Genomic DNA, 24,060 nt, shown 5'->3' with positions numbered 1-24,060 from the left:
TGTGTTGGTGGTCCTTGTAGTGTTCCTGATATGTACCCCGCTGATCTCTGGTGGTCGGGGGGGGGTCCTCTTGGAGTCTGGGTATGGACCCGGTTAAAAGCGACGTCCTTCAGGGCTTTAGCAAAGATCGATATTCTTTGCCTTTGGATGTGGACGTGGTCGTAAAGACATTCCTCATCGAGGGTGGGGTGTTGGGCCAGGTGTACGTTGTGGTTTGATTCGCAGTCTCTTGCTATGCTGGCATTTATCTCATGAATTGTGTTGTTGTTGAAGTCTGTTCTCGGCAATATTGTGGAAACAGTGATTCTAGTGTTTGGAAATGTACTGCTTGCTTTCCTAATCATTGCTCTGAGTGATGTTGCTACTTCTTTCTGTTGGGTCTTTAGGTCATTTGTGCCCGTGTATATTATTATGTGTTGGGGGGAGCCTAATCTGGCTTTGGTCAGCCATCCCATGGCTCTGTTTGTTGTTGGGCACCAGATCTTTTCTACTTTACTTCTAGGGAATAGCTTTTTCTCCCATAGAAATTTCCCATTTGAGTCTATGAGTATTACGACGTCAGCCTTGTTTGTGTTTACTGTCTGGTGGCTTTCGCTTGGACTCATAGTGTGTGTGCTGGGCTGGGGTGTCTGGTGTGTGCGTACCTCTTGTGAGCGGCCCGCTTGTGGTTCCACGGTGGTGGGGGAAGATTGCGAATCAGTATGCTGGTCGGTCTGTGTGGCACCCCTTGTATTGTGTGTCTGTTGCTTTTGTTCCGTGTGGGAGTGCAGCCGTTCCGTCCGGCTCTGTCTTGTCTTATCTCTAGCCTCTGGTTGCTGGTCTAATGGTGTTATCTCTCCTCTATGGCTCTCTTCTTTTTCCTGCAGCTCTTTCACCTGATTCCTAAGTAGATTCACCTGGTTCTCAAGTAGCTTCAGCTCTCTCTTGTGTCTCTCCCTCTCCTGATTTTGATAGTCATTCATTTTGAGGAAGTCCTCTCTAAGTTTAACCATCTCGATCTCTAATTGATTAAATTTATCTTTTGGTTGTATCTGGCTGTGTGATCCCGGGGTATGTGTCTGGTCGGCCCTGGAAGGCTCACTCACTTCCTGGCTAGGCTGGTCGGCCCTGGAGGGCTCACTCACTTCCTGGCTATGCTGCTCTTCTCTTGGTGAGCTGGGAATGGTAGGGGGACTATGTGTGGCTTCCTCCCTGGTAGTTATGCTGGGGTTTGTCAGTTGTATCGTGTGGCTGTGGTTCCCCGGGGTTAGTGTCTGGTTTGAACTGTGTGGCTCGTTCACCTCCTGACCAGGCAGATTTTCTCCTGGTAAGTTGTCAATGTTGGGGGGAGTGCGGGCCACTCTGGGGCTGTTCCTTCCCCCCTTAGTTAATTTTTTCAGTGTCCTGAAGGCTGTTGCAAATTTGTCGAGGTTGCCTTGCACTAATATTGTTCCGGTATTGTACGCGTTGACCGTCGTAGTTGAACTGTCTCCTGGTGTGTTAATTTTCATTATGGACCCATTTGCGGTATTTTCTAGCTTAACATTGGTATAGTGTGATTTTATTGCTGTGATCCAAGCCACTGGCTGATCTGAGTAGAAAATGAGGTTACTTTTTGTCCCATTGTTGTAACAGTCAGCAAAAAGTGTTTCTGGTTTTTCTCTCATCTGCTCATGCTTGATCGCTTTTATAGCTTTTTTTGCGGTGTTGGGGGGAATCTGGAAGCGGGGCTGTTGTGGATCTTCTGATTCGCTCATTTTTGGTAAAGTATTGTTGATCTTAGAATAAGCTTTTCTGGGGCCCCGGGTTTGGTGTTTCCCTCTCCCTGTTCGCGAACTTTCCCGGTCCCCCTCTCCGACCCCGTGGTCCCTGGGCCTCGGCTTCTGGGTTCACCCTTCTCAGGTCTGGGTCTGTGAGCCGCTGTTTCCCGGTGCCTTCGGGCTGTTCCCCTCCCCCTCAGAGGTCTCTGTGCCTCTGTCTCAGCCTGGCTCCTCGGGCCTTTCCCTGGCTTCAGTCTCCCTCCCTGGGCCCTGTACTCACAGTCTTGGTTTGCTTCTGGAAGCCTTCTGGTTGCTCCCCTTCGCCTCAGAGGTCTCTGGGCCTGGCTCCTCGGGCCTTTCCCGGGCTTTCTATCCCAGCCGCCGCTCGGGCTGTGCCTCGTTCGCCGTTCGGGTGCTGGACTGCGGTCGTCGCTCGGGTGCTGGACTGCGGCCGTCGCTCGGGTGCTGGACTGCGGCCGCCGATCGGGCCGTGTCTCGTTCGCCGCTCGGGCTCCCCGAGTCACCTCGTTCCGGCTGCCGCTGCGTCTCCGTGCGGCCTCCCCGATTCGCCTCGTTTCCCGAAGCGGCCTCCCCGAGTCTCCTCGCTCCGGCAGCCGCTGCGTCTCCGTGCGGCCTTCGCGCCTCGGTTCCCGATGCGGCCGAGTCACCTCGCTTCTGCTGCTGCTGTGGCCCCGTGCGGCCGCTGTTCTTTGGTTTGTATATTTTTTTTTTCCCTTATTTCTTTTTTTTCTTTGGCTTTTTTTTTCTAATTTCCTCTGGGTTTTTTTCCTTTGGTGGTCTTTTCCTTCCTTAATCTAGACTAAACTAAACTTAAACTTAACTAAACAAACTAAACTAACTTAACTAGAACTAAATTTAACTTTAAAACCTTTTAAAATTTGAAATGAACCTTTTTTTCCCCCACTTTAAACACTAAAAATTCAGCAGCCCATCTTCAGCGTGTGTATTCACTCTGTCTGGCTCTCTCTCCCCCTCTCTCTCCTTCCCCCCTTCTCCTTCCCCCCCCCCCCCTCCCCTTCACAATTCACAATTCAAATCGCTTTATTGGCATGATAAGTTACATCTTATGTTGCCAAAGCATCAAAATACATTTATGGTTGAGCACATAAACGCAGTTCTATTCATACAGTGTATAAACAGGTATATCCCTGAGTGTATAAATATACATTCGCATTGTTTATATATATTCTTTTCTTAGTTTACTGGTTGTCCCTCTGTTCATGGCAAGCTGTAACATAGTGTGCCGCCCGTGTTACACATCTTCTCTCCTCTCCCAGTAGGAATGGGAGTTTTTGGTTGTCATTCAGATTTCTGAATTCAGGGCATATTTGTGAGAATTTTTGGTAGAAATTCTCCCTGATGCCCTGATATTTTCCACAGGCTGTGAGGAAGTGCATCTCTGTCTCCACTACTCCCTGACTGCAGTGAGAGCATATCCTGTCTTCTCTTGGCAGCCTGTGTCTGCCTTTTTCGATCGCTAGGCTATGTTCGCTAAGTCTGTACCTTGTCAAGGTTCTTCTCAGTTTGTTATCCTTTACCATGATCAGGTAATCAGCTATGTTGTATTTTCTGTTTAGGGCCAAGCTCCTTCCCCCCCCTCCTCACCTTCCTTCCCCCTCTCTCTCCTTCCCCCTCTCTCTCCTTCCCCCCCTCTCTCCTTCCCCCCCTCTCTCCTTCCCCCCCCCCTCTCCTTCCCCCCTTCTCCCCTTCCCCCGCCTCTCTCCTTCCCCCCCTCTCTCCTTCCCCCCCTCTCTCCTTCCCCCCCTCTCTCCTTCCCCCCCTCTCTCCTTCCCCCCTCTCTCCTTCCCCCCTCTCTCCTTCCCCCCCTCTCTCCTTCCCCCCCTCTCTCCTTCCCCCCCTCTCTCCTTCCCCCCCCTCTCTCCTTCCCCCTCTCTCCTTCCCCCTCTCTCCTTCCCCCCCCTCTCCTTCCCCCCCTCTCCTTCCCCCCCCTCTCTCCTTCCCCCCCTCTCTCCTTCCCCCCCTCTCTCCTTCCCCCCCTCTCTCCTTCCCCCCCTCTCTCCTTCCCCCCCTCTCTCCTTCCCCCCCTCTCTCCTTCCCCCCCTCTCTCCTTCCCCCCCTCTCTCCTTCCCCCTCTCTCTCCTTCCCTCTCCTTCCCCCTCTCTCTCTCCTTCCCCCTCTCTCTCCTTCCCCCTCTCTCTCCTTCCCCCTCTCTCTCTCCTTCCCCCTCTCTCTCCTTCCCCCTCTCTCTCCTTCCCCCTCTCTCTCCTTCCCCCTCTCTCTCCTTCCCCCTCTCTCTCTCCTTCCCCCTCCCTCTCTCCTTCCCCCTCTCTCTCCTTCCCCCTCTCTCTCCTTCCCCCTCTCTCTCCTTCCCCCTCTCTCTCCTTCCCCCTCTCTCTCCTTCCCCCTCTCTCTCCTTCCCCCTCTCTCTCCTTCCCCCTCTCTCTCCTTCCCCCTCTCTCTCTCCGTCCCCCTCTCTCTCCTTCCCCCCCCCTCTCCTTCCCCCCCCTCTCCCCTCTCCTTCCCCTCTCCCCTCTCCTTCCCCTCTCCCCTCTCCTTCCCCCTCTCTCTCTCCTTCCCCCCTCTCTCCTTCCCCCCTCTCTCCTTCCCCCCTCTCTCCTTCCCCCCTCTCTCCTTCCCCTCTCTCCTTCCCCCCTCTCTCCTTCCCCTCTCTCCTTCCCCCCTCTCTCCTTCCCCCCTCTCTCCTTCCCCCCTCTCTCCTTCCCCCCTCTCTCCTTCCCCCCTCTCTCCTTCCCCCCTCTCTCCTTCCCCCCTCTCTCCTTCCCCCCTCTCTCCTTCCCCCCTCTCTCCTTCCCCCCTCTCTCCTTCCCCCCTCTCTCCTTCCCCCCTCTCTCCTTCCCCCCCTCTCTCCTTCCCCCCCTCTCTCCTCCCCCCCCCTCTCTCCTTCCCCCCCTCTCTCCTTCTCCTTCCCTCTCTCTCTCTCCTTCCCCCTCTCTCTCTCCTTCCCCCTCTCTCTCTCTCCTTCCCCCTCTCTCTCTCTCCTTCCCCCTCTCTCTCCTTCCCCCTCTCTCCTTCCCCCTCTCTCCTTCCCCCTCTCTCCTTCCCCCTCTCTCCTTCCCCCTCTCTCCTTCCCCCTCTCTCTCCTTCCCCCTCTCTCTCTCCTTCCCCCTCTCTCTCTCCTTCCCCCTCTCTCTCTCCTTCCCTCTCTCCTTCCCTCTCTCTCCTTCCCCCTCTCTCCTTCCCCCTCTCTCTCTCCTTCCCCCTCTCTCTCTCCTTCCCCCTCTCTCTCTCCTTCCCCCTCTCTCTCTCCTTCCCCCTCTCTCTCTCCTTCCCCCTCTCTCTCCTTCCCTCTCTCTCTCTCCTTCCCCCCCCCCTCTCTCTCTCTCTCCTTCCCCCCCTCTCTCTCTCCTTCCCCCCCTCCTCTCTCTCCTTCCCCCTCCATTAACAAAAAACAAAGTTGAAGAACCACCTCCTGGGTGCTTCGGAAGAGTTCTTCAATCCCAACAGTTTCATAAACATGGCAGAGGTTTCTTCATTTCCCTCGGCAACGCCGGGTACTCCAGCTAGTTACTTTATAAATCACTGCTCGATTGCGCCAGGTCATAGCAGATTTTGCGTTTGGCAATATGCAAATTAGTTTACGCGGAAACATTTGCCGGAATCACTGCACCCAAAATGGAAACTCTACCCCCTAGTGTGCAATTCCTATCTCACATTTGCCAAATGCCAGTATAAAATAATACGGGTATTTTCCAAGTACATAAATTAACCAGCGACAGGATGTCTGCAACAGCTTATTTGTCCGCTCTATAACCCTGCTGTTTACATAACATCTAATAGACTTTGTAGGCTTAAAGGGGGACACATCTACAGTTTAGCAGAAGTATAATATATTGTTTCAAATGGTAAAGTGTTTCTGTGACAAATAAGAAAGGATTGTCATGAGTGATGAAAAGATAGAAATAAAATAACATTTGTCACTTCTTTCTCACAAACTTGCATCTTTCTATAATATATTAAAAATCTTATGTCTATGCACACTTTCTGTCTTCATAACTTGACTTCTTTTGTCACATTTTTTGTTTGAATTTTTTCCCACTATAAATTCATATGTCCACATTACTAACATTACCTATATAAACTCATCACTGTGACTCCGATCTAGCCACTGGGTTCCCTCAAGTTGCTCAAAATACTTTCTGAAAAAAGTTTCATCTGCCCTTTTTTAAAATCCCAGTAGCTGAAATTTATAAAACAATTTAAAAATTACATATTTCACAATAACATTAAATATATCCATTGAATTATCTTGTGTATTTTAATGCCTTTTTTATTGTTTTTTACTTGAAGACCTCAGCCCCTCTCAAAAGCTTGAGGTCCAACCAGATATTTTCACCTCAACAGTTGATAGTTTCCATTTGTGTCTCTGCACACCGAGCATGTGCAGTTTTCAGAATTTGCTAGCCTGCAATTTGTGCAGCAGTGGCAGTTGAAGGGCAGAAGGGTTTGTTTGCTTTTTCCAAATGACTTTGAAAGAAACTGCTGACTGAATTCTTAAAACTTTTATTTCAGGCAAGTGATGAATTTACATTAATATATTAAAATTGCACTTTTCTGTCACCTGCTTCTCACATAAAAATGTAATACCATGTGGGAACAGTAATAGCTGTTGTGTTTGAGGCAGCATTGGGAACAGTAACGTATTATTGTGATTTCTTTGTTGATTGGCTAAAAAATCAATTTTCCAAGCAATCCATCGAATGTTCTTTCAAAGAGCCAGCACAGGCCCAGTGGGCTGAATGGCCTCCCTCTGTGCTGTAAGTTTCTATGATTACTTTTGATTATATATGTTCAATTAAAAATCTCTCCGGAGCTATTTTTGATGTCTAACAATTTTTTAATATAAAAACTTGGAAACTGCATAATCAATGAACTTTTTGTTTATGTAAAAGTTGTGTCTATTAAAGACTGTTTAAGTCAACATCCTCACTAATAGTGAGCTCCTAGCGCATGTCAGGTGTGTACATCAGGAAATTGCACACATCCAGCTCATGATTTTCTATCTTTTTTAACAAGGAGAAAATGTATGCTTTGGTGCTTTAGGGCAGGACCCTAAAGATAGGGAACAGCTGGCGATGGGGAAAGTAGTGATAGTGGTACCTGCCATTCAGGGAATGGGGCCTGATGGTTTGAAAGGAGTCAACAACAGTTTGGATGCTATTCTTTGGGGCCCCTCTCCCTCGTTAAAGGTGTTGGGCCCTGCTGTTCCCAGTACTGCCAGATTCTGGCAACGCTCCAAATGAATTCTGCTGGACATCAGGATCTCCCTCCTCGGACTTCCGCCCTCCCAATCCTAGATTCTGCTGAACCCTTTCAGTGCTCTCCAACTTCTAGACCACAGTCCCTGATCCTATACTGTGGCCAGTGTTCCTTAAGAACTTCCTCCTTGATGCCCCTAGATCCTAGGACTTACCCCAGTGTTCCTAGGACTTACCCCAGTGTTCCTAGATTCTCCTTATCTAATATTCCTGGGACACCCTTGTCAGGGCTCCTAGACCCTGGGATTCCACCTCAAAATACTTCTCTTCAAATAATGCTATGGGATCTTTTGTATCTACTTTGAGCAGGCTGGCAGGGCCTTGGATTAAAATCTGATCCAACAGCACTCCCCCAGTACTGTACTGAAATGTTATCTTAGATTATATGCTCAAGTCCTGGAAGTGGCCACATGAATGTGGCAACTATTCTAATGTCCGCTCATAATTTGCCCATCATGTGCTCTTATAACAATCAGTAGTAGGAATAACTCAACCCAGATTAGGGATAAAGTTTTGAACTTTTCAGGTCTATACAGCTCAGAACCACAACTTGTGGTTCATTTACCTACAATGATGTTGGCCTGGTGGAGAGATCTAATTGGTAGATTTTAAATTGATCTTGGAAGCTTTCTCATTCTAGGTGATCAGGAAAGTCAAGATCAGGAAGCAGAGAATGATGATGAGGCTGACGACGAACAGGCCACGAGGATTGCACGTGAAAAGGATGACTGGAAGGACACACACAGACGAGGATATGGCAACAGGCAGAACATGGGTTAGCCTTTCTACTTGAGTTGCACTTCAATTATCACTGCTCACCTTGGAGCCTTTGAAAGTGCATTGAGAGTTGGAACCTGCACCAATACCAAGATGGATTTGTCAACTGTGCAGAGTACACCCCTCTCTGTCTGAGGACATCAATGGTTTCTGAGTTGTCAGCAATTGCATTGTTGGTGGTGCCTTTTTAAAATTACATATATATATTCAGTGACAGTATTGTGATGCTCAGCTGAAAGCAAAGTGAGGCACTTGTTGCTATATGCCATTTAAAACTTGCATTTTCTCAGCGTATGGTAATAAATGGAGGAATAGCATTGGGAGTGAGAAAAGGTGGTAACTACACAGATGTGTAGCTGCCACCTATTGATTAGCCTACAAAAGTAATTGCTTCAGTGGAGTTTTTCTGAGTTGCAATTATATATAATTACAGTAAAATTACTGAATTTACTATTAAGCAGCATCTGGCAAATCTCTTGTGTTTTTCCCCATTCTCCAATTCAAGAGTTCCAATTCCTTTGCCAACTTTCTTTCATGTTAGTTAACAAACTAAAGCTGCAACAGATGAATTCTTGAGCTGTACTTAATCTCTGAATTAACTAGTTTTTGTCACCTGAATTCATGTAACCTGTGTGAATGTATTCGATTTAGTATCTGTAGAAAATGTTTTTCTGCTCCTTCATAGTCCTTGGAAGTGACAGGGGGAAAAAATGTTCATGTTGTAAACCATAAGTTGTAAAATAAATAAAAAAAACCTTCAGTCTCTTTAACTGATTCCTTTCCCCACAGCAAAAAAAAAACTGCTCTTCTGAGAGGTAGGTTCATCAAATCATTATGTACCTCTGCTGGGCTAATCTAGAAGCTAAAAAGAAAACTTCAAATGCTGGTCGTGTGAAATAAACAGAAATGTTGGAAGTGGGCAGCAGGTCCGTCAGCACCTGAAAAAGAAAGACAAGTTAATGTTTGCGCTTATAGATCCTTCATTGGAACTGGTCAGTTCTAATAAAGGATCACATTTGCAACATTAATCTATCAGTAGTTGACCACTCTGTACATTTTTAGCATTTTCTGTTAGTACTCAAGGAAATGATTGGGGAGAGAATCATCAGTCTTGATTGTAGTTTTGGTCTGTGGTTCTGGATCGCAAACACATTGAAGAGATGGAGACCTGAGTTTAAGCTCTAGGCAAGTTATTCCATGAAATGAATATTTAAGGAGCTCCACAGAGAAAATTGGGGTGGGGGAAGAAAAAAAAGCTTGAAGGAAATCGAAGTGCTGGCAAATTCTGCTGTTGATCTGGAATGTTAACTTTTCAGTTATGGTGAAGATTTGTATAAATTGGCATTACTGCAGTAACTAAAAATCACACAAGATTGTAGAGGATTATTGCTTAAAAGTTCAATTCCATGATGGTCCAGTTCACTGGTATTTTCAACATGTCACATTCCTCCAGTTAATGTAAGCAACTCAAAGAATTTGTTTTTAAAGTAAGTGAAATGTTTTTGTTTAATGTGCTACATGATCTTTTACGGTATTACTCGTATGTAGTCTGAAATCTGGAACACAATTGCGATGTTTAGCTAATTTAGCCTGTCTCTTAGAGCTACTGCTCTAACCAGGTAAATTCACTCTTGCCCTTTAATCCTCCTGCACCTAACCATCCTGCTCCTTCCTTGTCCTCCCACCCCACCCCACCTTTCCTAAAGCCTTATCCTTATGCTGTTACCAGCTTTTCCTGACGCTGTGTACATAAAAAAATGAATGTTGGCCCCAAACCTTTTATGTCACTGTTGCCAGCCGTTCCTGGTTCTAATGAAAGATAGAAAGAGCATGCAAGGAAAAATTAGTGTGGCAAAGATCATAACGACAGCAACAGACACGGATTCAGTGGGGGAAAGATGAGGGAGACAGACATCAAAGGGACAGAGATCTTGACAGGAGAGAGATCAAGAAAGGGAGATGGAGATACAGACTTTGTACAAGAGACATCAGATAATGGAAAAAGGGATTGGCAGGGACATAGATGCAGAGAGACACATGTCAGCACCAACAATGAGAGACCATGGATAAAAAAAAGGGTGAGGATCAAATTGAATCTAAAGAAAAATGCATATTCAAAGTACAAGAGGTAAAACAAGACAATTAGGCAAAGAAGCAATACAAAATGAAAATATCAAGAATCTGAAAAGAAATAAAGTATTCCAGATGCACATAATGAGCAAGATAAACTCTCGGGAGCTACTGAAATGGCAGTGATAGGGAATAGGTACTTTACCTCAGTTTACACTGAAGAGGCGAACAAAGAACAAATGGCAATAGTAGAAGTCAAGAGGGGTATTACAACAGTTAAGATAGAAAAAAGAGATACAATACTAGACAAACTAAACTTAAGGCAGTCAAAGCTCGATCTAGATGGATTGCACCTGCGGATGCTCAAAGAAACTACAGATAGAGGCAGTAGCATCCCTAGATAAAATTTCAATGGAAAATGAAGTGTGTCAAGAGGACTAGCAGACAACAAATATAATTCCTATCTTTAAAAAGCCAGATAGAACTAATCTTGGAAACTATAGAGCACTTAACATCAGTGGTGGGGCAAATACTAAAAAAAATTCTAAGATGAAATAAAACACCCAGGTGGAGAATATAATTTTAAAAAGTCAACATAGATTTCTAAAAAGGTCTTGTTTAAGCAACCTTACTGAATCCTTTGAAGTAACAAAAGTAGAAAAGGGCAATGCAGGGGATGTGGTATCCATGGACTTTCAGAAGGCCTTTGATAAGGTTCTACATAAGGGACCAAAGGTCAGGGCATATGAAGTCAGGCACCAAGTAGTGGAATGGATTGAAAGCTGGCTACAAAACACAACGGGGTAGGTGTTAATGGAAGTTTCTCCGACTGGCAGAAACTGGGAAGTATCCTGCGGGGATGCTTGCTGTTTGCAATATTCATAAATGATTTGGACTCAGGAATTAGAGGTATGGTGTTGAAATTTGTGGATGATACCAAATTGAGAGATATAGCTGATAATATGGAAGACTGCACCAAAATACAGGAAGATATAAACAGACTTGCAGAGTGAGTGGATAAATGGCAAATTAAATTCAATAAAACAAAATGTGCCGTGGTTAATTTTGGTAGGAGTATTTATTCCTTGGACGTTAATAAACTACATGATGGCATAGCCCGGGGTATAACAATACCCTCTTCTGATCTTAACTGAATATTTGTGAGCAAGCACTTGGTGAGATGAGATACAATTTATTAAACTGCTTGATTTTATACCAAGTGAACATAGTGCAATTTTTGATCAGATCAACTTAATTGAATCCGCACTACTTGTCTTTGTATAAAGATATAAACTAATGAACATGCTACACTTCTCCACATCAGAGGATCATCTGGCTTGACTTAAAACAAAATGATTTCTGACTACCTCTTACATTATAACCTCTCAGCCTTTTGCTGCTTGACTCGCAGCTTTTCATTACAAACTTTTGCTTTTGCAGTCTTTTCAGTTTCAAACAAAACTGACTGTCAATGTGTGTATTATCTCTTGCTGTTCACAGCCAGAAAGGGAAGGCCTTCCAGATCTCTTACCAAGCACCCAGGGCCAGTGACTCTCCAATAGGTGAGAGCTATTTATCAACTGCTGAGACAAGCTAACAAATTCCTTATTATATTCAAACAATGAGGAAATAACATCAAAGCGCACACCATTTAAAATAACTTGTTTTTCCAAATTCTTTCTATGGAGAATGCCCAAAAGATTCCTTACCATGACACCCTCATTATTTTCAATATTTTTTTTAATTTCCAGGGTTGATGAGGGCAATGCAGTTGATGATGTGTACATGGACTTCCAAAAGGCGTTTATGATAAAGTGGCACATAATAGGCTTGCCAACAAAGTTGAAGCCCATGGAATAAAAGGGACAGTGGCAGCATAGATATGAAATTGGCTAAGTGACAGGAAAGAAAGTAGTGGTGAATGGTTGTTTTTCAGACTGGAGGAAGGTGTTCCCCAGGGGTCGGTACTAGGACCACTGCTTTTCTTGATATATATTAATGACTTGGACTTGGGTGTACAGCGCACAATTTCAAAATCTGCAATGACACAAAACTTGGAAGTATAGTGAACAGTGAGGAGGATAGTGATAGACTTCAAGCAGACATAGGCTGGTGGAATGGGCAGACAAATGGCAAATGAAATTTAATGCAGAAAAGTGCAAAGTGATGCATTTTGGTAGGAAGAACAAGAAGAGGCAATATAAACTAAAGGGTACATGTTGAAGGTGGCAGGACAGGTTAAGAAAGCAGTTTAAAAAGCATATGAGATCCTGGGCTTCATAAATAGATGCATAGAGTACAAAAGCAAGGAGGTTATAATAAACCTTTATAAAACACTGGTTAGGCTTCAACTGGAATATTGGGTCCAATTCTGGGCATCACACTTTAGGAAGGATGTAAAGGCCTTAGAGAGGGTGCAGAAAAGATTTAAGAGAATGATTCTAGGAATGAGGTACTTCAGTTACATTGATACACTAGAGAAGCTCGGGTTGTTCTCCTTAGAGCAGAGAAGGTTGAAAGGAGATTTGATAGAGGTGTTCAAAATCATGAAGGGTCTAGACAAAGTAGATAGAAACTGTTCCCATTGGCAGAAGGATCAAGAACCAGAGGACACAGATTTAAGGTGATTAGCAGAAGAGCCAAAGGCGACATGAGGGAAAAACCTTTTTACGCAGCGAGTGGTTAGGATCTGCAATGCACTGCCTGAAAGGGTGGTGGAGGCAGATTCAATCGAGGCTTTCAAAAGGGAATTGGATAAGTACCTGAAGGAAAAAAATTGCAGGGCTACCGGGAAAGGGCGGGGGAGTGGGACTAGCTGAAGTGCTCTTGCAGAGAGCCGGCACGGGCGTGACAGGCCAAATGGCCTCCTTCTGTGCTGTAACCATTCTATGATTCAAGTCTATCCAGACCATGCATTGTTCCTGGAATAAAACTGCCACTCCATCTTTGTACAGTAATGGCACTATCCTTTAAACATTGCCCTATCTGGGGAGGTGCAGTGGCTGATGGGACATTTTATACATGGGTTACAAATTGTTTTTTTTTAAGATTTTGGAAAGTTACAGTAATTTTACCTTACACCCAGGTATTTACAGTATGTATTTGATTTCTCAGAAACGAGACCAGCAATAATTTTTGGTTCCTTTTATTAAGAGCAGTAGAAATGAGAAAAGGTTATTCAGATGATCCAACTCACCAAAAAGAATAAAAAAATAGATGTAACACTGTCGGCAGAAAAATTGTACTCACTTGCAAACAACCTATGTTGCATAGAAAGACGATATTTGTTCCACTGTGGTGACATTAACAACCTCACTTTCTAAACATATACTCATGCACAAATAGGTAGTATCTGTTGTTGTAGATCAGTATGATTAAAAAATATTTATTGGTTCATTTACATGAAGTGAAGACATGAACCATTCAGATTATAAATTCTTAGTCTCTTGATCTTATGAAATGTAATATTTAGGGATCTACAGGGAGTTAAAACTAAAAAGACGATAGAAATAGAGAATAGAATTGTGTGTGCAATGATTGATCCAGTGATATAAGAGGTTTATGGTATATAGTTAGAAGTCACTAAATTCCTTAAACTCTGGTGCCACTAGCTATGTAGTAGTCTTGGTTTTAAATAATCAGCCATATTTTTAGTGAACCAAAATGCATTCTATTGGACATTTCATGAGTTTCCCACCTAATGACAGTGATTAGAATTTATCACAAGCAACTGCTCTTTTTCTCCCCAGAGAAGTTCAACACTGTGGAGCCACAGTAACAAGAATAATAATTACCCCACCGCCAGTGCACAAGTAATCTGAATGTGAAGTCATTAATATACATACAGAACATTACTGCACTTTGTAAAATTCAAGTTTATAATTCATCGTGGTTATTGCCTTTTGGTTTGACTAACTTTCCAATAAGGAGTATAGAGTTGGTTTTGTTATCTCGAACCAGGAAGATGTAGGGGTGATTTGCATAGAACAGCTTGGCTGATTTCAGTTCCTCAAGAGAATGCAAGCTCATGTCATAAGGGTTTCCTTCAGTGTTCCATTCAATAGCAGTAGCATGGAGCATGTTGGACAAGTGTAGGTCCTTCTTACCCGTGATACCGGAGAAATCAGCTTTGTTCTTATCTACAGCTTCAGTCAGGCCCAGTTCCTGCAGATGGTTCTAAAAGACGATAAAAGAATTTCAAAGAATGAAAACTACCACAACAAAAGCAAAAGCAAGTTACATTCTAAATATATTCCAACGGTCTGTCACTAGAAAACAAGATGAAAAACATTTATTGAACAGTGTCTTATTCGTAACGCTTTCTTTAGACCTTCACCTTATACCACTACAAGCATTAAGAGTCAACCATGGAGTCATGTGTAACTAGGCTGGGTGTAGGGGGCAGATTCCCTTTGCTGAAGGACATTAGTGAACCAGGTGGGTTTTCACAATCCAACAGCTTTCAGTGTTTATTTTTCAGATGGTAGACCATAAAATTACCCGATTTCTTGAATTCGATTTCACAATTTGCAACGGTAGGATTTGAACTCACCGCTGCTAGGTTGCTAACTCAGTACCATAACAACGACACAAATTTGTTTATGGCAGTAGCTTTTAGAACAAAAATATCAACATTGAGGAGTCGGTGGTAGATTAGGTTAGCACATTCTTCATCCACCTCACAGACTTGAGTTTGAATCCAGCCAAGATAGATAAGATTAAGGTCTCCTATCTGGTAGCTGCAAGGGTTCTATGCAAAACAAGTTTGGAAAGTAATAATCTAGTTTCTTATAAACGTGGGCCCACAGCACAAATCTGGCACTGAGCGGCAATCTAAAATAGGTCATAGCATAACTGGAACATAGGAAAAAGGGTAGGCCATTAGACCCCTCAAACCAACTTTTTGTGTTAACCACGGCAGCTACACCTTATTAATCCCAATTTTCTCCCATTTCTCCATATCCCTGGATATCCTTACTTCCAAATTAAGCAGCTATCTCTCTTTTAAACAGGTCAATTGGCTGTTGGGAAACATGGAACACTGGTGCTGTTGGGGGCGCTCTTCTTAGGTTAGGGCTCAGGTATGTAGTTGGGGCAGGCTAGGGGAGCTTTACTATTCATTGAGCCATGCGATATCTGACCAGGGAATGCTTGATGCCAATACTGGCTGCCTGAAATAGGAAATGTTTCCAATTTGCAGCACTAACACCTGTAGCACAGGCCCTGTGGCTAGCGGAGCAATATAAACAAATAAATGTAATGTCACAAATCTTGTTCTGCTGTGTAACATATATTCTTCCAGTCTTGCAATGCTAACATTTTGGTATTCTGGAAAATTACTGTAGACCAGTGAGATTCAGTTAAGCTGGCCAGTATGTTATTGCACTGCTATTTATTTTTCCTAGTATAGTGACTGATTTTTTTTCCAGTAAGAAAAACAGTTAATGTTACCAGGGTAAAGTGATAGCTTTGTCGAAGCTGCAATGTCAGTGCTGAGTCATTGAGTAGAAAGAAAAAAATGTAGAAAGATGTATAAGGAGATAATCTTTGTACGCAAAGTGACAAAAGGGGACAGTACCCTTGTGTGATAATCAGATGGCTTTTGGGTCTGGTTGAAGCAAGTACTGTTGGATATAAATCTACGTTGCATAGCCACTGACTATCAGGGCAGGTTGGAACGTTTCCTCTGCTCCATAACTGGCAGCCATGCCTTTAGCTGTCTAAGCCCTACACTCCAATTCCTTCCTTAAACCTTTCTGCCTCTTTTCCTTTAAGATTCTCCTTAAAACATACCACTTTAACCAAGCTTTTAGGCACTTTATAGAAATGTAACCAGACATAAAAGGAGGCTGAACCAAAGAATGAGATATTAGATGGGGTGATTAAAGGCTTGATCAAAGAGGTGAATTTTAAGGAGGGTCTTAAGAGGTGGAGAGGTTTAGGGAGGTGGTGTTGGAATTGGTGTCAAGGGTCTGGAGTTTGTGGCAAGGGCCAAAGATGATGGCTTTGGTCTTTCAAATGTTTAACTGCAAGAAATTGCAGCTAGTTCAGGGCTGGGTGTTGTACAAGCAGTCTGACAACACAGGGGCAATAGAGGGGTTGAGAGAGGTCAGCGTACATATGGAAACTGACCCCATGTCTTCAGATAATGTTACCATGGGGCAGCATATATACGAGGACGAGGGGCCGAGGATAAATCCTTAGGGGACTCCAGTGGTAATGGTGTTGGGGGCGGTAAGAAAGTGAGATGCTCAGGCTAAGAGTGTACAGGCAAGAGAGGAACCAAGCAAAGGCAGTCCCATTGAGCTGGACAATGGAGGAGAGGCATTAGTGGAAGATGGTGTGGTTGATCAGGTCAAAGGCTACAGAGAGATCAAGAAGGACGAGGGATAGTACACCATGGTCACAGTCACGGAGGATATCATTTGTGACTTTGATTAGAGTCGTTTCAATGCTGTAACAGGGTCAAAAATTTGATTGGAGAGATTCAAACATGGATTCACAGGAAAGGACAAGATTTGGGGTATTCGACAACATGTTCAAGAACTTTTGGAGAGGAAAGGGGCAGTAATTTCCAAGACAGAGGGGTTGAAGGTTATTTTATTTTTTTTGAGGTGGAAGGAGATAAGTGGTTTTGAGAAAGAGGGGGATAGTACCGGAGGAGAGAGAACCCTCGTTAAGGGGAAGGGGGATGCGGCAGAGGTAGCTGAACAGATAATCTGAATCCTAGTGACAAAGACATCCATGAGCTCCTTGTACATGTTATTGGAGGTGAGGGTGGAGGGGGCAGAGGAGAGCGGCTTAAAGAAGGGGTTGGTAGTGGAGAAAAGCAGCTTGAAAATATTTTTGCTCTCCAGGATGATCCTAGAGTAGTGAGCAATTTTGGCAGAGAAGAGAAGGTCCATTAGTGTTTGATGTTTAACCAGGCAGAACCAGTGATAGATAGCTAAACCAGTTTACAAACTAAGTCTAGAAACTAAAAATTCCTCCTCAGTGTAGTATGTTCACTTCTTACATGAAGTTAAACAGAAGATATTTTTTATTGCAAGTTATCTGTGATTCAAATACTCATTAAATTTAGTTCCTTAGTTACTGAAAAGTTGTTAAGTCACAGTTCTTACCTGTAGCTCATGGCTGACCTCGATATTGACTCTGGGAAGAGAGATAGCAACAGCAAGTTTCTTCAGCTTGCTATACCAAGTATTGAGCTGTTCCTTGGTCAATAACTTCTCTATCCTCTCCAGAGGTTCTACATGATGTGTCATTATGAAAATCATGCTGGAATACTTGTGTGCCAGGGGCATCTCAACAATTTGAACCTTATTATCCTTATCTTCATAGAAGTTATACAGTCCTGAAAGATTAATTTGTAGTCGCATCAGAAATGGCAAGCACTTTAACACAGGTTTCTGACTTGTCACTTGTTGAAGACCCTGTAGAAGACTATTGCAAGATCTACAATTCCAAAAACACTAAATTTTAATGTTGAGTTAATTAGTTAAAATATTTTGTATTAATATTTTATTTTCATTGCATTTTACAGAATCTTGGTGGAGAAAACTTAGTGGAAAATACAGTCTTTGGGGGACAATTTTTACTTCCGGACGCGCTGGGAGCGGGGGTGGGTGCGGTCCAGTAGTGCGCGAGAAACCCAGAAGTTTGGGTCTCCCCGCACACTGTGGAGATTTAACTCCACAGTGTGCGACTCTTGGCCATGACAGGTTCCCCGCCCAGAAGTCAACCTGATTTGACAGGCTTGGCTTCCAGTCAGGCGGGAGCACTCCGATGAGGCCGCAGGACCAGGTAGGTCTGATCCCTGACCCCAGGGGTATGTCTGATCCCAAGGGGCTCTGTTCCCTGACCCCGCAGGTGTCATAGCCATGTGGGGGGGGGGGAGCGAGTCTGATGGCAGGAGAGCATAGGGGGCCGGGAAAAAGCACTCCTGCTCCTCCCGGCCCACAAGGAGTGCTCCCCGAGCCTGTCCTCACCTTGCTACAGCTGCCGGGTCCGGGAAACCCCGCCAGCCACAGTAAAACCTGCAAAGCAGGTTAAATTTGAGGCTTTCAGCCTCATTAACGTATTTAAAATGACAACCCGCCTCCTGGAAGTGGGTTGGCTGCCCACCCCTTGTCCCGCCTCAGTAAAACCCGGAAGTCGGGTGGGTTGGAGCCGCCTTCCCGAACTTGCTGGGCATTTTTGCCATTTAACCCCCCACCCGCTCACCCATGTTAAAACTCCCTCCCCAATTGTCTCCAAAAAATATACATTTCTCTTTTTTTGCTCAGTCTTCTCCCCTCCTCAACTGAAGACAGTGGCTTCATCACTGGAGTCTGGTTTCAAGGCTGTCTCGTGTCCTTTGATATCTTGCCACAAGTGGCCAACATTCGTATGTGAGCCATGACAGTCACTGTCGGCAGGCTATCCAACTGTGGAGAACATCACAGCCAAGCCTAATCCTTTCCTCACTTGGTGTCCATCCAGACACACTTCCAGTAGGAGCCACTCTATAGCAACCAGAGGCAAGAACTCTTAAGGGAATTTTCCCTAACCTAGAGCACTGAAGCCAAATGTAACACCGCTAACGTCACTCAGGCTACTAACTCATCAAGGATCAAACCTAGGACTTTCCTGGTCTGTATAACTCAAAAACATGTTATAAATTTCTAACACTTACCTGTACGGTGCATCATAGGTACAGAAATAACGTGGGTTCTAGTCACCATGAAACCTCGTTTATCAACCATGGTGTGATGGAAAGTTTCATCCCAGTGAGCTATGAAAGCAAATTAACAATTAAGTTTTGTAGCCGAGTGCATGCACACTGAACATCTGCATTTGAAGACTGTCACCATTTAATACAATTCCTTTATCACTGATGACAATACTCACGCTTGAAGTACATGGCATTGACAAACAAGGCACCATCAATACTAGGCACGTCCTTTATGATTTCTCCTAGTTTTCCCCCTGTTGTCTGAGAGGCCCATTCATTGATGGATTGGATTGAGCTCTTCTTGTCTCTGGAGTTAATCTTGGAATGATCATGTCTGTAGTGCTTCTTGCTTTTCTGAACAAAGTCATCCCTAAATTTGACTGAACTTGGCCCATAGAGGCGGCTGCCAATCTTCCAAGTGGTGTTGCGGGCAGTTTCATTGCTGACCTCATTAAACAGTTCTGAGAAAGTAGGATGAAGAGCGTCATCATGCAGGTTGATGTTGAGGAGAGACTTGACCTGTTTGGCTGTTTTATCTTTGGCACCCAGAGACATCACTCCCAAGGAGGAAGCCACCACCACAGGTGAGAAGAGGAGGTTCTCAAATGCCAATTTCTGGTCTTTGACCATGGTCTTGTAGAGATTGAGAGCCAGGTTTACTGTGCTATCTGCCAGGATAGAACCTTGTTCCTTCAACATCATATGATCTGCTGTTACTACGGAAAGTAGCAGGTTTAGGACGACTAATTTCATCTCCATGGTTTCGTCCAGTAAATACAAGCCAGTAGCACTGTTAGTGGACAAAGAATGGAATACGGTTATTTCAAAGAAAACAGTTTAGAGATGCATACAGCCTACCCTAATGTATTGGGGTACTTACAATATGGAAAAAAATAATGCTTTCTCACAAAGGCCTGGCTGTAAACTGCCAGTAGGTTTCCGCCATCATTTAAATCCCGCCACCAACTTCCCGCCTGTTCCGGACAGGACACGTCAGAAAATCGTGCGGCCTGGAGGTCGCCCTCCAACAGCAGCTAAATTGTGGGATTGGCTCCACCCTGCAATTGGGGGAGGAGGCGAGATCACGGCAGCAGAGGCCTAAGCTTAAAGAAAGTTTTAAAAAAATTAAAACTTGCCTTTTTTGGGCCTCTTCTGGCCCTGATCTGCTTCCTCGCTGGGTTGAGCTGACAAGAAACTTCATGTCACTTCCTGCTCAGGCCGCCGAGTAATAAGTGCAGTCGGGGCCCACAATGTCATCGGCACCCGACGTATCTATGTAAAACAAGGACTCTGCTGGCTACGAACGTGTGTCCTTGCCACCTGCTCAGTTGAGCAGATTAAAATCGCGAGTGGTCCGTTCCTGGCAGCTTCAGGTCGGGCAAGTAACTTGTGCAATTTTAATTGCTCACCCACCCAGTTTCCACTACATGATTATGTACAATTAAGCAAACACCAGAATTGTATCTAACTCTCCAGTATTATTATACTTTTGCCTACATTTTGTATCCACACTCTACTGGATTACTGGAACGCTCATGAATAGTGACAATACTGAACAGGTACTTAGTAAAATGACTGTTAATATCTCCATTAAAATAGCAGACAGAGGAATGCATCAAGCATTCGTTCAGTATTATTGCCAACAGTAAATTCTAGCTTTTATTGCTCTTTTCACTCCTGTCAGAAAAGCTTTTGTATAGGAAATAAAAATTACATTAGCAATCATCAAAAAAAAATAAAGTGCACAAAAACATGGTTTATACGACCAGCAGAGGCTACTTGAATGTTGTGCTCTCATGTGGATCTGACTGACTGCCTCCTTCCATTTTGGGGTTTGGAATCTATTCTACACTTATTGGTCATTAATATTTAATCCCCACATTTTGTGTGGATGTAGACAGACCTAATAATGGCAGTGCAGAGTGTTTTCCTGATTACCGCACAGTTGACAGAAAGACCTCCATCAGTATGCAAACCAATTGAAAACAGCTTTTGAAGTTACAAAATTACTGAAAATGATATGTCCTCCGCAAACAGGCCAATGCACATCACAGTAGTATACTGTAGTAAAATTCAAAATATGGGAATCTTGGTGTAAATTTTTAAATTGAGTAAAATTCATCTGTTCAAATTTTCACATCCTGGTAATTCCTCAAATGCAATGACAGGATTGTTCAAATAATGTTTTCACAATAGGATATGTCCATATAATCAAAACAAAAGCTTCTGTCACCAGTCTTGAAGAAAACAGACCTTTGTGTAAGACAACAACCAAACTAAATAAATACTTGTAACTGTGACTTTCAGAAACCAACAGCTCCTCTTAAAAGAAAGAACTTGCATTTATATAGCACCCTTCTCAACTTCAGGATGGCCCAAAGAACTTTACAGCCAATGAAGTACTTTTGAACCGTTGTCACTGTTGTAATCTAGGAAATGCAATAGCCAATTTGCGCACAGCCAGGCTCCACAAACAGCAATGGGATAATGACCAGATACAGGAAACTTTCGTTTAAACGGAGGTTAAATGTCCGGAACGCTCTATCCACCGGCAAAATTCAGGAGTCGGTTCAGATAAGTTTTTTTTACTTTTCGTTGCTTTTTTTCCCCCATTCCTGGCTCTGCAAGCGTCTAGCTGAAGCTGTTGCTTAGCTACAGAGACGCTTGCAAGCTGCGCTGACTGTTTTGAAGCTGTTGCTAAGCAACAGGGTTTGTTGCTTCAGACGGAGCTCAGAAGCTCTATGTTTTAACATTAGCGCTGGTTTCTCCGGCAGTTTTGATGGGCCGGCACCAGCTCGGTCCAGTCAGTGCCGGATAGCAGAAAGTTTCCTGTAATCTGTTTTTAGATATTGGTTGAGGGATAAATATTGGCCAGGACACCAGGGAGAACGCCCCTGCTCTTCTCAGAAACGGGACCATAGGATCTTTTACGTCCACCCGAGAAGGAAGGTGGAGCCTCGGTTTAACGTCTCATCTGAAACACGACACTCCCTCAGTACTGCACTAACGTGTCAGCCTAGATTTTGTGCTCAAGCCCCCAGCGTGAGACTTGAACCCACAGCCTTCTAACTCAGAGTGCTACCATTGAACTACAGCTGACACACAAACGTTTTAATGCCTCCAGTTCGTGTTCAGTAAATAATGGGAGAAAATAAAGTCTGATGGATTGGTACCAACAGCCTCCAGTTCCACCTTCTAGCTGATCGCGGTCTGCACAGAGCGGGATTAAACGGAGTGGACTTAAACAGAGTGTTTTATTTGGAAATTGTGGGAATTCGGAGAAGAGGGGGAAGGAGTTGCTGCTTTTTGCCTACACTATTTGTAGTGCTTTGTGTTACAGGTAGATGCCCATAACTTAATCTAGATCAAGTAAGTAGTCAAGAAACTACACTGTAAACTAAGTTACATAATTACAAATTCAATTATAAAATTTAATTTAATAAAACAAGGTCATATAGGGATGGCAGTGCAGGTGGTGTGCCGCAACTGCAGCATGTAGGAGTTTGTGGAGAGCATTGTGATCCCGGACAGCCACGTTTGCAGTAAGTGCCTGCACCTTGAGGAACTTCAGCTCAAAGTTTTTGAGCTGGAGTCTGAGGTGCAGACACACCCCTTAGGTCAGGTAGTGGTACAGGTCTGGTTAGTGGTCAGGGACAGGAGGGTGTGACTGCAACTCAGGCAGTTAAGGGGACCCCAGGTGCAGTGGAGGAGCCTCAGCCTTTGTTCTTGTCCAAAAGGTATGAGGTTCTTGCTGCCTATGTGGAGGATGGAAAAGGAGAAGTAGCCCTGATAATAAAGGATGGAATAAAGACAGTACAGAGAAAGGATCAAGTAGAGTCTGTTTGGGTGGAGCTAAGAAACAGCCAAGGGCAGTTGTTTATAGGTCCCCAAATAGTAGTTGTAATGTAGGGCAGAGTATAAATCAGGAAATTAGAGGTGCATACAACAAGGGTAATACAGTAATCATGGGGGACTTTAATCTACATATAGATTGGCAAACCAAATTTGCAGTAATAGTGTGGAGGACAAATTCATGGAATGTATGCAAGATAGTTTTCTAGATCAGTATGTTGAGGAACCAACGAGGGAACAGGCTATTTTAGATCCAGTATTGTACAATGAGAAAGGGTTAATTAATAACCTTGTAGTAGGGGCCTTCAGGGAAGAGTGACCATAATATGATAGAATTTTATATTGAGTTTGAAAGTGATTTAGTTCAATCTGAAACTAGGGCCTTAAATCTAAATAAAGCAAACATCATAGGTACGAGGAGCAAGTTGGCCAAGTTGGATTGGTGTGGACATGCCGGTGTTGGACTGGGGTGGACAAATGTAAGAAGTCACAACACCAGGTTATAGTCCAACAGTTTTATTTGAAATCCCTCGGCAGAGAGATAATCACAGCAATCAGAGGTGTGAATGGTGTCCAAACAGGTCAGTCAGGAAAACATTACATCAAAGAACATTGAGGTGGGGTCACAAGGGGTCAAATGTTGCAGATGCTGGGGTCTGTATGAAAAACAAAAAACAGCCAAAAAACATTTTCTTTGCTGGAAATCACAGCAGGTCCGGCCGCATCTGTGTAGAGAACACAAGCCAACGATGACTCGAGTCTGGATGACCCTACGTCAGGTGAGGTTACATGTAGCGTGACATGAACCCAAGATCCCAGTTGAGGCCGTCCTCATGAGTGCGGAACTTGGCTATCAGTTTCTGCTCTACGATTTTGCATTGTCGTGTGTCTCGAAGGCCGCCTTGGAGAATACTTACCCGAAGATCGGAGGCTGAATGTCCTTGACTGCTGAAGTGTTCCCCGACTGGGAGGGAACACTCCTGCCTGGCGATTGTTGCGTGGTGTCTGTTCATCCGTTGTCGCAGTGTCTGCATGGTCTCGCCGATGTACTATGCTCCGGGGCATCCTTTCCTGCAACGTATGAGGTAGACAACGTTGGCCGAGTCACATGAGTATGTACCATGTACCTGGTGGGTGGTGTCCTCACGTGTGATGATGGCATCTGTGTTGATGATCTGGCATGTCTTGCAGAGGTTGCCGTGGCAGGGTTGTGGGGTGTCGTGGTCGCTGTTCTCCTGAAAGCTGGGTAATTTGCTGCGAATGATGGTCTGTTTGAGGTTAGGCGGCTGTTTGAAGGCGAGTAGTGGCGACGTGGGGATGGCCTTAGCGAGGTGTTCGTCGTCATCGATGACATGTTGAAGGCTGCGAAGAACATGGCGTAGTTTCTCCGCTCCGGGGAAGTACTGGACGACGAAGGGTACTCTGTTGGTTGTGTCCCGTGTTTGTCTTCTGAGGAGGTCTATGCGATGTTTTGCTGTGGCCCGTCGGAACTGTCGATCGACGAGTCGAGCGTCATATCCCGTTCTTACGAGGGCGTCTTTCAGCATCTGTAGATGTCCATCGCGTTCCTCCTCGTCTGAGCAGATCCTGTGTATTCGCAGGGCTTGTCCATAGGGGATGGCTTCTTTAACGTGGTTAGGGTGGAAGCTGG

The 24,060-nt window shown here is 44.5% G+C and overlaps 1 protein-coding gene across 2 annotated transcripts; it reads right to left on the bottom strand.

Annotated features, from left to right (window-relative positions):
* Positions 1-6,226: 6,226 nt before the first annotated feature.
* On the bottom strand, positions 6,227-21,730 carry LOC147080430 (serpin H1-like). Of its 2 annotated transcripts, none has more exons than XM_085981184.1 (5): positions 18,734-21,730; positions 18,519-18,617; positions 16,966-17,198; positions 13,951-14,020; positions 6,227-8,712 (listed from the first exon to the last, which is right to left on the bottom strand). In XM_085981184.1, exons 1-5 carry the CDS (start codon positions 19,314-19,316, stop codon positions 8,651-8,653), a joined length of 1,047 nt encoding a protein of 348 aa, XP_085837310.1. In that variant the 5' UTR covers positions 19,317-21,730; the 3' UTR covers positions 6,227-8,650. The 2 variants fall into 2 exon arrangements, with proteins under 2 accessions (XP_085837310.1, XP_085837309.1); XM_085981183.1 differs by lacking the exon at positions 6,227-8,712 and having other exon boundaries at positions 12,974-14,020; positions 18,734-19,347; positions 19,438-21,401.
* Between the last annotated feature and the right edge of the window lie 2,330 nt (positions 21,731-24,060).

The sequence above is a fragment of the Somniosus microcephalus genome, unplaced genomic scaffold, assembly GCF_052327205.1.
Source record: "Somniosus microcephalus isolate GS21.2 unplaced genomic scaffold, FLI_Smic_1.0 scaffold1608, whole genome shotgun sequence".
Taxonomy (NCBI): Eukaryota; Metazoa; Chordata; class Chondrichthyes; order Squaliformes; family Somniosidae; genus Somniosus; species Somniosus microcephalus.
The sequence above is the reverse complement of the archived record's forward strand: the minus strand, read 5'-3'. Positions and strand labels throughout refer to the sequence as shown.

What these genes read in the sequence shown, in the direction of transcription:
- LOC147080430 (XM_085981183.1), bottom strand. Translation starts at nt 19,316, where the DNA reads ATGGAGATGAAATTAGTCGTCCTAAACCTGCTACTTTCCGTAGTAACA. An exon ending in CAATGCCATGTACTTCAAGC is followed by an intron (nt 18,618 to 18,733) that starts GTGAGTATTGTC and finishes TTGCTTTCATAG; the next exon opens with CTCACTGGGATGAAACTTTC. An exon ending in AGGTCAGCCATGAGCTACAG is followed by an intron (nt 14,021 to 16,965) that starts GTAAGAACTGTG and finishes ATCGTCTTTTAG; the next exon opens with AACCATCTGCAGGAACTGGG.